This window comes from Numenius arquata, chromosome 17, assembly GCF_964106895.1.
Source record: "Numenius arquata chromosome 17, bNumArq3.hap1.1, whole genome shotgun sequence".
Classification (NCBI taxonomy): domain Eukaryota; kingdom Metazoa; phylum Chordata; class Aves; order Charadriiformes; family Scolopacidae; genus Numenius; species Numenius arquata.
Genome location: NC_133592.1, coordinates 11,807,142 through 11,822,008, shown reverse-complemented (window position 1 = coordinate 11,822,008; position 14,867 = coordinate 11,807,142). Strand labels below are relative to the sequence as shown.

The window sequence follows — 14,867 nt, the reverse complement described above, 5'->3', positions numbered from 1 at the left end:
GCCTCTCAGCTTGTGGAAATATCCCGCCTGGCACATCTGTGATGAGGTGATGTGATTCGAGCCAAAGGCCAGAGCTGATCTCGCTTCTGAGCCTCATCCTTGGCGCAGCACCCAGGGTCAGGGGGCTCTGCTGTGGCTTCAGGCTGGGATGGCCTCTGCCTGGTATGAGGAGCATGAGGCATGGACTTCATCCATGCTCTTTGGCCTCGCTGATTTGAGCCTCCCCACAGCGACTTCACGGTTCTCAGGTCTGGTCCTCTTGAGGAGCAATGGTCACAGCTGAGACATCCTGACATCCCTCTGTTATGGTCCCTGGGCTCTGACCACACCAGGATCTTGTTTCTCCTTGCCCAGCAGCTCTGCCGTCTGCCTGATGTTCACCACCATGGTGCCTCCTCTGTCAGGTCTCCTCTGATGGGCTCAGTGGAGTTATACGTGGGGTCTGCTACCACCAGGCCTGACAGGAGAGGTTTCAAAGCCCAAGAGAAAGAACTAACCCAGGACTGAGTGCTTGGAAAAGGCCTTTGAGCTTTGCTTAGTTACCAGAGAACTGAATCCAGCCCAAAAAATCTAAAGACCTCCAGCTTTGGAATTATCCTTCTGTGCATTTGAGCTCCTGTGGAGCTGAAATCAAACCCTTGATGGGGAAGAGAAGGAGGGCCAGACCTTTCCAGCAGCTGTGGCAGATGAGGCAGCTTCAACTGATGTGAGTGCAGGAAGCTCGTTATCTCCAAACAACTCTGGAGCACTGGAAACCAGCTGAGCTGTGGAGCTGGGAGGGGATTTATTTATGGCAGGACTCTTTGGAGCTGTGACTCTGTCCAGACACACCTTGGGCATCAGGTCCCCGTCTCTGTCCCCAGGCTGGGCAGTGTCAGAACAGCTTCAGGCTGATGTGCTGCCTCCAGCGCCCTCCTGACATTGCCACAAGGCTGGCTCTGCTTGTCAGAGCTCCCCTGGGAAACAACCCTTCATTTGATGCTTCTGAGTTTGAGGTCACTTGCACCCCAAAAGATGAACTCAGACAAATTTGGGCTTATGGCACCCCTGGGTGTCCCTGTCACATGAAAACTGAGAGCCATGACAGAACCATTGCTAAAACCCAGCCAGGAGAGAGGTCCCAGAGGTGTGTTGTGTGCAGCAAACACTGCATTGCTGTAATTAATGAACTCTGACTGTCTGGGCTGGTGCCATGTCCCCAGCCCCAGAGCCCGAATGCTCCCACCAAGGACCAAGTCTCCAGCGGTGCCTGGAGAGAACACTAAGCTGGAGGCAGGCCAGCTTTAGGCCGGCTTGCAGGAGTTTGCTGAGGGCTGTTCAGAGATGGTGGGCTGGGTTAAATCACGGTGTCCAAACTGAGTGGCTGGAGCCTCCAGGACCCTACTCCACACACAAGGGTTTCAGGTGGCTTCTTGGAAGGGGTCATTTTCTTAAGGCTGAGGAAGTCCAACCGGAGCATGAAAATCTATTATGCTGTCCTTAGCAGAGCTCATAGCCAAAATACAAGTCTCAGCATCTACTTCTGGCAAGGACTGATGTCTGGGCACATGTAGTGACCTGTCTCCAGCAAGGCTAGCCATGGAGTCTACCCACACCCTCAGGGTATCCTTCTGCTTGACAGCCCACAACTCCAGAAGCCAGACTTCCTCTCCGCATCCTCAAACCTCTTGTTTACAGGTCAGTCCCAGGGAGAGCCTGAGCAACTGGGCTCAATACAGTGATTAGGCAGGTCCTAGGCCAAGCGAGGGGTTACAGGGCCTGGAAAGGATCCTCAAGGTGGCCAAATTGGATGTGTCTATGTGAGATGGTCATGGCAGGTGCCCTGGGTAGTCAATGGAGAGAAGCAGGAGCTTCCAGAAGTTCATTCAGCCTTAAGAAATCGAGTGCGTTATGCACTGGGAGTGCTTATCCCTCTCACCAGCTAAGATGGGAGCTTGGGATGGGCAAGTTTTTCTCCATTCAAGACATCTACCATGACATTGGATAATGATCCTTAAATGTGCTCTTTGTAGATACAATCCGGATCCCAACTTGAGTTGAAACAGGGTGAGGGCAGTTTGCTGCCCTGAAACCCTTGGGAAGGGGTAGCTGCCCCTGCCTTGGGGCAGATCTGTGAGCCTTCTCTAGTGGCTGGTGGAAATGCAATTTTTTTGAGTTTAGACTGTATAAAAGCAGCAGCAAACTATTCCTGAGAAAAATGTCTGCCTGCTGCTTTGCTTTTGTGTCCAGATGTGTGGGCCTGGGGACCACCCCTCAAAGCTGGAGAACAGGCAATATCTGAAGGCTGGAAGCACACCCACCCCTCCTCCTCCAGCTCTTGCACCCTCCCCATCGCACAGCAAATGAATGAGCCCGTTTTAACATGGTCCAATGATTGCTGCTGCCACAGGGATGTCTGGACACTGAGTCATAGTTTGCTGCTTATTGCTGCTGCATCATCCTTATTTTTTTGATTCGTGGACCACTCTGTGCGTGAAAGAGCAAACTGTCCTTTTTGATCTCTTTTACTTGCTATACAGATTTGCTCAACATCAATGGAAACACCCCTAGATACCTGTGTTGAATTGATCTCCATTGGAAAGAGTGTTCCCTTTTTCTCTTATTCACCCAAATATCTAGGCTGCTGTTCTCTTGCACTGAAATCTGGCAGAAAATACCATCTCCTTGCTTCACTGCCATGTGCAAGCATCCTTCTTCTAAACAGGCTGACCCACACCAGCATGGGAACAAGCAGCTAAAGGACCAGGGATGGCAGGGAGGTGTGGAATAACCCTTTCGAATGAAGCCTATGCACCTATTTCATTAGTGGGCTCACCAGTCTATTTCCTTTTTCCAACCCAGCGAAGTGAGAACAGAGATAACTTATTGCAAGAAAGAAACTGGACAATTGACCGCCCTGAGAGTGGAGCCTGATGCTCACCAAGACCCACCGTAGCAGCCAGGGAAGCCAAGACCAACCTCTCCCTCTGACACAGGCGGGAAGAGTAGGCAGCTCTGCTCAAAGCCACAAGATGAAGCGGGATTTCAGGAGGCACCGCAAAACTGACGGTTTGAGGATGGCTGCCCCTAAGCTTGTGTGATTCAGGTCTTACAGAATGAGAAAAACTAGGCAAAAAGTCAAACACAAAATATTGCATCCTGACTACCCATACGCTCACCTTTGGGGCTGTGAGTTTTCAGGTGGTTGTTCTTCCACTGGAAACTTCTGTTTAATGGAGATTGAAAAGCCTCGCATAGTCCCACACCTCCAGGAGGTCAGACTTTAGAAGGATTTCCCGTGGCCGCATGGCCGTCTGGTGGCAGAGCAGAGCTGCCCTGTGCTTTCCCCTTAGCCTGTTCTATCTCCCAGGTGCCTGGAGATGACTAAGTGAATTTAAGGGTGTGCTAGTTTGCAAATAGGTAGAGAGTCTGGTGTTTGGAAACCACTTCTTAGTTCCATCTCCTGCTGCTTCTTGCGTCAGCCCCCAGGCCTGAGCTTCCTCCTCCCCCAAGCCACAACCCTGAGGTGCCTTTGGGCAGGATTGGGGTGAAGGTACAGAGGTTGGGACAAATCTGTGTCAGGGAACCCCACGAGAGGGAAAACATCTGCTCTGCAGAGCAGAGCCCAGCCTGCCCAAGAGGTACGGAGGTTCTCAGAGGAGATGGGCATCTCCAGCAGCCGTGGCTTTCTGGAGGTTAAGCTGAAATCCTGCTGTGTGGGATGGCTCAGAGAGCAGGTAGAAGGGGAGAAGTGGGGTGGCGGGAGAGGCACCGAGCAGTGACTCAGGCTCCCCAGCCCCTTCTCCCTTACAGATCCGCACATTTATCCGGCTTTGCCACCTGCACCAACTGCATCCACATCGCAGGGACAGGCTGGGATGGCAAGAGGGCAGAGGAAGGGTGTGCTGTATGGGAGGGCCAGACCCTTGCCCACCACCAGGAAGGATGCCTGGAGTTATCCCAGGGCAGGGAAACAAGGCTGGACGGGGACTGCATCTGGGACTGCACACTTGTTTAATAAGTGCTCCCTCTCCTGGGCTATGTCCACACCATCCCAGAGAAAATTCAAGGCTTTTGGCAAATTGGGAGGTATCTCAGGCTGGACAGACTCCTGGAGTGGGGCAGAGACCTCCCCTCAGCTCCAGACGGTCCCAGTTCCATATGGGAACTGCTCCTCAGCTCCAAAAAGCCTTGGGCACTCAAGGAAGATACCGTGTTTGAATGTCCCCATGCTGTCTATTCCCACCAAGATACAGCATCATGCTGTATTGCCCGGACAGAAGCTCATCTTCTCCCTTAAGCCTGTCCCTTGGGGACCTAAGAACCGGGGAAAGATGCTGGGAAGAGATTTGGTCCTTCAAAATCACACCAATACAGAGCCTGGTGAGATTCAGAGGAATCTGCTATCACCAAATGCGTTTTGTACTGTGCTGGGAGCTTCTGAAGGCCAGAAGGAAAAGTCTGTGTCAGCTTTCCATCAGCCTTCAACTCCAGGGGCTTCAAAAGCAGAGGAGATTTAAAAGAAAAAAATAAATAAATAATGCCATTTCCTTCAAAGAGTAAAAAGGTGGGGGATGTACCTGAGGGATGAACACAAAAGGTTTCTCCTGGGTAGCTATGACTCAGAAATGGCATTTTCTGTATTCTAATAAGGGATGTCAAGTCAGAGGTAATTTATTCATGGCAAGCTGATGCAGTTGCCATGGAGAGCATAATAGGAAGAAACTCTTTTTTAATGCATAGTGTATTGAGGAGGAAAGCGTTTGTCGGAGATAAAACCTCCGTGTGAGGATAAAAGCACCAAATAGTGATTAGGAATATTAAAAAAAAAAAAAAAAAAGGAAAAAAAAAAGCTATCTGCAAGCACTTTCACCACAGCTGTGAAATGCAGGGTCTGATCTCATCCTTCCCTCCGGGTGGGCAGAGGACTGATCCCAGCTCAGGGTTTTCCATCCACCAGACACCAGCCCAGGAGGGTCCAGCACCCCGGGAAGCAGGTCTGCTCGTGCGGTCTGTTGGTTTCGAAGCAGGCAAGAGCCAGGAGAGCGTGTGGTTTGGGGTGATTCATGAGCTGGGTTTGCCCATCCTGTGGGCATGAGGGTGCTACAAGACAGAGGAGGGAGCCGGTGCAGATGCCCAGAGCACCGTGGTGCTTCATGGAGAGTACCTGCCTATCACTGGGTACTTAAAATTCAGGTTTCTTTGTATTTCACCTTTTCACCTTCAGGGGAAAATACAGGCAAGGTGTATTTCAGACCCACTTGGTCACCTATATCTTTCCCTCTCCAACCATCACGGTGTTTCCCCTCCCTCCATCCTAAACATCCCTCCTCCAAGCACTGCTTTGTCTTCCTCCTCCCCTCCCAACCATGAGAGCTGAGATCACCTTTGCTAGTTTAGGTTGCTCCCATGTCCCCAGGATAGTGGCTGTTTGGCACTAATCCCTCTTTTGATTCCTCACTCATCTTTCCAATACTGATGCTGGAGCCGGGTGTCCTCTCCACAGCACCCAGCCCTTCTGGGGAGAGCTGGTGGCTGGGCAATGCAAGCACAAAGGGCTCCAGAAGAGCCTGGATGTGCTTGGAGGTGACCATTGGGTAATGTGTGAAAGGGTGTGAGAACACGAAAGAGATCAGAGGAACACCCAGCTTGGAGAAAAGGAGGCTCCGGGGAGACCTCATAGCGGCCTTCCAGTACCTGAGGGGGGCTACAGGAAGGCTGGAGACAGTCTGTTTACAAAGGCCTGCAGTGACAGGACGAGGGGCAATGGTTTTAAGTTGCAGAAGGGGAGATTTAGATTGGATATTAGGAAAAAGTTCTTTACCATGAGGGTGGTGGAACACTGGAACAGGTTGCCCAGGGAGGTGGTTGAGGCCCCTTCCCTTGAGATATTCAAGGTGAAGCTCGACGAGGCCCTGGGCAACCTGGTCTAGTTGGGGGTGTCCCTGCTGACTGCGGGGAGGTCGGACTAGATGACCTTTGGAGGTCCCTTCCGGCCTGGACCAATCTATGAATCTATGAATCTATGAAACAGTGGCAGGGGGAACCCCTGCGTGATACCCCAGCCCAGCCGTGCTGGGGACAACCACAGAAAGCCATGAGCCCATACAAGTTTCATCAGTACAAGCATGGAGGGACTCAGAAAACAACAGCAGACCAGGTAAGAACCCCAATAATGTACCAAGACAGACCCAGCCACCCTGTCCAGGCTTCTCCTGGGGTTGTTCCAGAAGAAGCTCAGCCCCATGGGCCAGGTGGGAAACCCATCAAGGTGAGTCCATGGGAGCCGCACTCCAGAGCACCTTCCCCACACCCTAAGCAGACATCACTGGTACGCTGGTAACGACAGGGCATCTCACACCACATCCCACATCTTCTGGACTTAACAGTCCTGTCCTCAGCCAGCTCACTGTCTCACACAGAAGATGACCCCCCTGAATACAGTTTTAGGGACTTCTTGGCCTCAGACAATGGCATCAGCCCTGTTTGCTGCAGTGCATGTATTTTATGCTGGTCATGATGGCATTGTGGTGATGACAAGGAGCCAATGTCACAAGGTGCTGTATAGACAGGGCACACAAAGATCTCCAATCCCAGCAGCTTTGCTGTCTGCCAAAACAGGGGAGGTGGAGGCAAGAGCAGAGGAAATCCATGGGATGACGTTGGTGATGGCTGAGAGTAACACGATTTGAGCTTGGCTCTCTGCTGTGCTAACCCAGTGAGCACTGCAGCTCCCCACTGCCAACAGGAGGCAAAAAGGAGGCACAGCAAGGGGCTTCCCCTGAGCACAAGAGTACTGGGAGACCTCCAAAACCCTCCTGAGCTCCCCACCGTATGGTTGACCCTCCTTGGACTCAGCCGCAATTTCTACTGATCAATAAGAGTAAAACCCGGTGGTGACTTCTCCTTCATTCATAAAGCAGCAGTAGCTTTGCTCAGAGCCTTCAGCATGGAGAGACCCCCACAGATACCTACGGGGGAACATAAGACCCCAGGGATTTTATTATGGGCTGCGCTTTCTATCCTTGTTGTGGAAGGGCAGCACCTCTTCAGGAGCAACGACACAGGGACCAGGGCAGCCCCTATGGTTTTACAGGTGCCTAACAAGCGGGAGGGTGAGTGATGAAGTCACTTGCTCCCTGGAGCCCATCTGTCATTCGCATGACAAAATGTCATACAATGGGAATTCTCAGTTAGGCTGGCAAGTCAGCCAGTGCTTCCCCTTGGAAACGTCTGTCTCCAATTACTCATAACGATAATGAACTGTAATTGCTTGAAGTGCTGATGCTGGTGCCCAGCACCTGCCCCAGACTGCTCTCCCCAAAACAGTAGGGTTTTTTTTAATTTCCAACAGCACAGTTCAGCCACCAGAGGACAATGACACACATGGCTCCGCGGCTCTGCTTGCAGAACAGAGCACACCAGACAGTCTCTGCCCCAGCTCCTGGCCCTGCAGCAGGTACAGCAGGTACCAGACATCTCTGTGCTGTTTACAGTGGAGTCTGGTGGACTTTCCCCACGTCCTACTGGTTTATAATGTGCAAGGGGTAACATTTGCCTGAAAACAATTTCCCCAATGCAAGTCAGGGTTGTAACAGAAATGAAGACTTCTCTCCTCCAAGCCAGGGGTGTTTCAGCCTCAGTAGCTCACAGTAATGCTCTTGTACGTTCAGCCAGTGAGGAAGCCAGAGACTGACCTCAGAGGGTGAAATTTCCCACAGAAGGAGCAGACCCCAAGGTCACCATCATGTGTTGGTTTTCTCCCACCTGGCCCATAAACACCACCCTGTATTTTGGGCAATGGACCTTGCACAAATGCCTTATTCTGGGGCGGGGGGGATAAAATAAATAATAATTTTTAAAAATCTGTTAAGTTTTAGGGCACAGTAGACCTCAGTCCCACACAGAGAGGGAACCATGGGTGATAACAGTGATCAAGCATCCCTGAGCATGTGCCCTCAGTTTAACTGTCTTTCCATCTGGTGTTTTGGGAGAAAAGGGGTGAGCTCCTGCCCTCAGCCCTGAGACAGTGAGACAGGTGTTGGGGCACTGAAATACCTGCCCAACACAGCAGAGGGCCCAGGATTCAGGGGCTGATTTTTAGCAGAGGAAGAACCAGAGAAAGTGAGAGGAAGGGAAAGAAATCTGCATTTGTTCCACTTTGCTTTAGCGCTGAAGAGTCCTGGTCCTGGACACAGTTGTCAGTCCCCCTTGCTGGCATGGGGACATCATCCTGCTGCAGTTGCCAAGTAACTGCCTGAGCATCTTCTAACGGCCCCCAGCAACTGTTCCACACCAACTGGCCACAAAGAGCTGGTGGCCACAGGCACAACTGGGGCAAGGAAGGTCCTGGGAAAGAGGAGGCAAGAGGCACCCAGAGGCTCGTCCCCTGCCCAGCTGCCTCTCCTGCGCACCACCGAGCCCTCAGGCTTGCAGGTGAGCTCCTAGGCTTGCTTGGGACAGGAGCAGCACTGGGAGAACCTGGACTCTCTGGGCCCTGCTGGTAGCTGGAGCGATGGCCAACATGGGTGATGAGGACCTGTCAGCCTATTTTCGCATGCAGTACAAGGTGAACTGCCTGCCCTTGCTCAGGTGAGGGGGCTCCTCCACCCGCCTCCATCCCCTCCATCCTCTTCTCCTGTCTCCTCCATCCCTCCTTTCCCACCAGGACAAACTCCCATCTCTTATCTCCACCACTTCAGGCTCCTCCTGTACCTCCCTTCCCCAGACCTATCCCCCCAGTAGCACCCCCTTGTCCTGTCAGTGGGATCCCTGCTGGGGTGGGGAGACCATGCTGCCAGATGGCATCTGAGACGATGTTGGGTTGCTCTGCCCTGTCACCCCACGCAGGACACAGTGGGGTGACAGGGCAGAGCAAGCCAGTCCCCCCTCCCAAGGTACTGGATCCAGTGTCTAACCTCGAGGAAAACTTCCATGACAGAAAACTCAGACTGACAGAGGAGGACACCCCCTCTCCATTTCTTTGCCTCCAGGCGAAGAGGAAACAAGTCGAACAGATGCAAAAGGGCCTGGAGGTGAAGCAAGAGGTGAGAAAGATGGGAGGGTGCTGGGGCATGGTCAGGAGGGCTTGTGGATTTTTGGAGGACAGCAGCGGGCAGGTGACTGGCCCCAGATGAGGGCAGCCATGTCACGCTCACTCTGGTGTTGCCAGGACTTCAGGGAGCAGATGAAAGTCATAAGCTGCCAGTGGAGGGACCTCCACGCTAAAGAGGCTCAGCTGAAAACCTACATGGAGAAATCTGAGAGGACTTTAAAGGTACACCTGCTCAACTGACATGACCCTGAGCCACACCACCACCTCGTCCCCTCCCTTGGGGAGAAAATTTTGGGCCACCACATCTGTCCAAGCCTCCCTTTAGCCTGCAGGTGTGAGGAACAGGACTGGCTGGACATGGGGTTTTGTACCACAGATGTGGAAAACCTTGGTGGGATTTGGGTGGGAGAGAGGTTGTCCTGTACCAGTGTGATCTCCTGGAGGCCCCAAGCATCTCCCCAGAACCTGTCCTCACTGTTGACACCCAGTTGTCTTCCAGGGACAGATACCATTAGGTCTGAAAATCAGAGTGCCGTCCCAGGTGCCTGTCTCCAAGACAGAAGGGTCAATGCAAGAGGGATGGCCCGTTAAACAGGGAGTGAAAATACTCCCAGGGGTGCTCCAGTACTGGTCTCTCCTTTGTGAAGGTACCTCCTCCCACTGCTGTTAAGTGACCCAGCTCCATCTTCCCTTGTTTTCCTTGCCCTCTGTGTGTGTGTGTTGGTGGGGGAAACACCACTAGGAAAATGATAAGATGCGAATCCAAGCTCTGAACAAAGCCAGCAAAGAGAGAGAGAAGAAGATGCTTAAGGAGAGTGAGCTTTTGAGAGCTAAGGAGGAACTGGAAGCCATGAGAAATGTACACCAGAAACTCTGCAACAGAGTGCAGAAGTATTCTATCTTCAACAAATACCTGGAGGATGTGGTGAAGATCTCTCAGGTGAGTTTGGACATGAGAGAGACAGATCATGGCCTCAGGGAGGGCCTTACATGGGTGTTAAACCTAGAGGAGATAGGCAATTCCAAGGAAATCGTAACACTTGGTCAAACCCAGAGACCTCAGATAGGATGGGAGGAGGTCCCCTGCAACCAAGGTGAGCCAAGGGGACCAGAGTTAGGGGAAAAGAACCAGAAAAGGAGGTGAAGGCTTGAGAAAACCAAAGAAAAACTGTTAGAAGGGGGAAAAGCATGGGGCTGAGGGGAATGGGAACCCCTTTGTGTCACTGTTTCATGTTGCACTGATGGTTTGGGAGAAGTGAAAAGCTGCCTGGGAATGGCAATCCAGGCAGTTGTCAAAAAAGTTGTGCCCTCTCAAGGATGCCTCTCTCAAGGCACCACTCCATGTATCACTCATACTCCTGCAGTCTCAGCTGCCCCCTCCCATGTCTAGGTGACTCGACACTGTCAGTTGCAGTTGTTGTGTTTTATCACAGCACTGCTTACCTGGGGAAGAGGTGCAATATCTCCCCATGCTTATGGCAGTGACAGCCCTGGGACTGGCACAGCGGGATGTCATCATACAGGGATGTGGTGATGCTCACAAACCAGTTGGGGCAATAGTCTCATCAAGAAGGGAAGGTCTTTCATCTGGGAAAGGTGTTGTCCCTGGTCAGGGCAGGTTGCAAAACAGCACGAGACTTGCAATCGTGATGAGGGGAGGGCAGGAGGCTTACTAACACCAGGAGCCCTGTGCTGCAGTTTGAGGAGATCCAGGAAGTCATCTGGCGCCACAAGATTCTGTTGAGGGTACGCAAGGACCTGCTGCAGTCACAACAGAGGCACAAGGAGATGTCTGAGCAAGCCAAGGTGCTCCTGGACCAGTACATGGAAGAGAAAGAAGCTGAGATCCTGCAGTACAAAAACAAGCTGGTGCAGCTCCAACAACGTTTTGACCAGGCTCAAAGTGACATCCTCTCCTGGGTGAGTAAATGTAGGGCAATCAGGGGAAAATCTTCAAGGCTTGTCTGTGACAGGACCAGTTGATGGCTCACCCCTAAGATATAGGGTCATGGCAAGGCCAAGTAGCAGTCCTTGTGATTGGAGGAGTTGCTTAATTTTGTCCCTCCAAGGGGTTATAGAATGAAGAATGACAGACCAGGTCTGGAGCAGGTTACATCAGGGGTTAAAACAAGGCCCTCGCAAAGCCATCATGATCTTTCACTTCTTGCTTGAAATCATAGTGAATGGAGATATTCTAACCAGGCTTTGGGGAGGTCTGTCTTGGCACAAACCCCAAGAATATTCCACCGCATGCCTGTTGGGTATGTCTAGCTGGGTCATACTCCTTCCCGTTCACCATTCCTTGCACCACCATCCCGGTAGTGGGGCTTCTGTATGGCACATCTTGTGGTCTCCACTGTTCATGGCTCAGGCCTCAGAGTGAAGTTGGTTTTGCTGATTTTTATTATTTGTGTTCATCCTTCACACAGCATCTGCCCACCAGGGCTCACTGCTTCTCCTCCCTCCTTACCAGTCCAAAAGTGACAGGACTGGTGGCAAACTGGGCTGTAATGAGGCAAATCAATGTGTAGCCAGTGCTCAGGTGCAGAAATGCCCGTGGCTCTGCTGGCTTCTGCTCCCTTTGCATCATTCTGAGGGGGCCTTGCCAAATTCCCTTGTTGGGTACTCCAGGCTCCAGGAGTTGGGTGCCGTCAGGCAAGGCTGGAAAGCCCCTGGTCTTTCCAGAGGAGGCTGAGGGGGGACCTCATTGCCCTCTACAACTCCCTGAAAGGAGGGTGTAGAGAGGTGGGTGTTGGCCTCTTCTCCCAAGGGAATAATGACAGGACCAGAGGAAATGGTCTGAAGTTGGGGCAGGGGAGGATTAGATTAGATACTAGGAAGAATTACTTTACTGAGAGGGTGGTCAGGCACTGGAACAGCCTGCCCAGGGAGGTGGTGGAGTCACCATCCCTGAAGGTATTTAAGAAACGTGTAGACGTGGCACTTCAGGGCATGCTCTAGTGCCTGAGATTGTTGGGTTGTGTCTGTTTGTGGATGGGTGCGGTGTGTGGTTGTGGTTTTTTTTGTTTGTTTGGTTGGTTGGTTTTTGGGGTTTTTTTGTGGTTGGACTCAGTGATCTCAAAGGTCCCTTCCAACCATGAAGATTCTGTGATTCTGTGGTCTGGGAGCGTGGCAGAGGGATGTGCTGGGTATCAGCTAGCCCTGCTGTGGGGAGTGCAAATGCAGGGAGAACCTGCCAGAGTGAGGACTGCAGGAGCTGGCCAAGAGATGGGGAGGTTCCTAGGGCAAGGAGCAGCTGTGGTGGTTCCTGGATCTGCTTCCAGCACACCAAGCTGAACCACCTCCAGGTCAGCCCTGGGCAATGACAGGTTCTTCTGAGCAAAACAGATGAGTGTGAAGTTAGTGTCTCCAAGCCAGGGTCTCCAGTGCTGAAGCAGCGCTTGCTGGGTCACCTCCCCATGTTGCATGTCTCCTCTCCTCTCAGGAGACTCGCTGGGCTGACATCCAGAACACGGCTGCCAAAAAAACCCAGGAGCTGGGGACCATCAAGCTGGCCATCCTCAACCTCTTCCAGTGTGTGAGCACGCAGCTGAAAGCAAACCTGAATGTTCCGGTGGATGACAGTCACAGACAGCTGGACATGGTAGAGCCAAGCCAGATCCCTTCTCCCTGCCCAGAAAGAGGAGCAATAATGACCCTCAGCTGCCCAAAGGGAGGGAAGAGCCCAGAGAAATCCATGTGCCCAACAGACACCCTCCTTTTCACCTGGGCTCTCCTTTGGGCAAGGGGAATGGTCAAGAAGACACCAGGCAAAGCTGCCTCATCCAAGGAGGTAGAGCAGGGTGTGGGTCCCTGTGGTGGCAGAAGGAGTGGGAACCAGGCAGGCTGGGGCAAGAGATGCAGGGGGTGCAGATCAACCCATGGCCAGGTTTGGTTTCATTCACCATTGCTCTGAACTCAGACTCCCCCACAACAGCCCATTCTGGTGGTGCAGATTCAGCAAGGCAGATGCCTTATCCTCCTGCTCAGTTTGGTTGGTGAAATTTGCCCTCCAAAAGGGCCAACGAGTTCCCCTCTGCCTCCTGTTCCCATCCCTGCTCTGAGCTCTGCCATCTCTCTTCCCTACCCTAGATTCAGCAGTTTATCCAAGACCTCACAGACATTGCAATGGAGGGGAAACAGAAGGATATGCACAAGAGCCAGTGAGCATCTATACCTACGGAGCTGTAAGGGACACGCCAACATGACCTGCTCTGCCAGCAAAGGCTCAGCAGGGTGGGAAAGAAAATAGGAGGACAGAGGGCCCTACAGATATTGTAGACTCCAACATAGGTTACACCAGTGAAGTTTCATACCTTCCTGGCTCTTCTGTCCTGAACAGTTGCTAACACCTCTTATGCTATTAAAAATAATCAAATATTGTAAGGTGTCTCTTAATTTCCTGGGAGGATTGGAAACATCAGATCAGCTCCACCCCACAGCTTCACCCAGACGCCACTGGAGAGCCTTCTCTGACAGATGAGATTCTGGTTGCAGGAGAACAGTATCCCAGCAAGGCATGCAAGAGAGGGAGAGCAGGCTGGGGCAGGAATGTAGTCTCACATACAGATTAGTAGTGGTGTTCACATTTGGACCTCCCACTCAGCCTAAACTCTGGATTATTTAAGAGGGACATCACAACGGGGTGGAGGGACTGTGCTTTGGGAGAGCTTCCGAGATTTTCCACCACTACACCCAGCACATCCATGGACTTGGATTTCTCTGCACAGCCATGTGCTACATGCCAAAACTCACCTTCCCCTTCAAGCTCTTAGGGAAAGCATGGAGAATGGGTAGAGGTGAAGGATGAACCAGCCAAAGCTATTGCACCAAGCATTTAGCTGTTCCTTGTGAGTGCCCACATGATGAATACAGAACAAGAGGACTAAAAATGGCTCTGGAGACACACTAGTGAGTTCAGACTAGGCTCAGAGTCTTCTGGAGAGGACCTTTTAATGGACCAAGGACTCAATGACATAACCTTATGGATTTTGAGACAAGAGACCAGCTCTTGCTGCCTTCTCTCCAGGGGTTACTCCTGTCCTGAGCCAGTGGATTCAGCTAATGTGTCCTCCAGAAAAGTCTGAGTCCAGTTGGTCCATGTCTATAATGCCTGGGGGTTGCTCAGGCGCCTGACCCCTTCCTTCCAGACACTGATTAACCCCCTCCCTTCTCCAAATCTGTGTTTTCGTGAGTGGCAAGGAAAACAGCTGGCTGCTTGTTTGGAAAGCAGAGGGAGGATGAGTTTGGGACAGGAATCCTTGGTGCAGAGGCCAATCAGAGAATGCTTCCCCTGTGTATGTGCTGATGCTTTCTCCACAGGCTTGAATTCATAGGGATAAACTCAATTAGGAACATAGTACTTTAGGTCAGGTCTCAGCAAGAACTCCTCTTGGAAACCCAATTTCCCTCAAGCCTCTTGAGCTCAGAGCCATGTTGGGCCATTGAAGACTAGAGAGTTACCATCCATCAGCAGAAAATGACCCTAGGCAATGTCCTCAGTGTGATGCCAGTGCAGAAGAAAACACAATAGTGAAAGCCTCCATCGCAGAGGCAAGGGCAGTAATTGTTTCTCAGCTGCTTTATGTGGAAGAAGAGCTCATTTCTCTCTGAAACCTTGACATGTAAATGCAGTGTGGGCCACGACATGCCCCGTGTTCTTCAGAACAGATCCCCTGAGCGGTGGGAGGTGAGTGGCAGTTTGCATTTCAGCTGGCAGGGAAAAGTAAAAGCTGTTGCAACTTTACGCAGCCACCATGTGCCTACACTTTAATGATTATATTATGTTCATTCTGTAAAGCAGGGATAATAACTGTCGGGGAGGGGCAGGAGT

At 51.8% G+C, this 14,867-nt stretch overlaps 1 protein-coding gene across 1 annotated transcript; it reads left to right on the top strand.

The window, feature by feature from the left end:
* The first annotated feature begins 8,485 nt into the window (after positions 1-8,485).
* On the top strand, positions 8,486-13,201 carry CCDC42 (coiled-coil domain containing 42). The gene is made up of 7 exons (XM_074160369.1): positions 8,486-8,571; positions 8,921-9,026; positions 9,152-9,256; positions 9,777-9,974; positions 10,733-10,954; positions 12,480-12,638; positions 13,127-13,201. Exons 1-7 carry the CDS (start codon positions 8,495-8,497, stop codon positions 13,199-13,201), a joined length of 942 nt encoding a protein of 313 aa, XP_074016470.1. The 5' UTR covers positions 8,486-8,494.
* Positions 13,202-14,867: the final 1,666 nt, after the last annotated feature.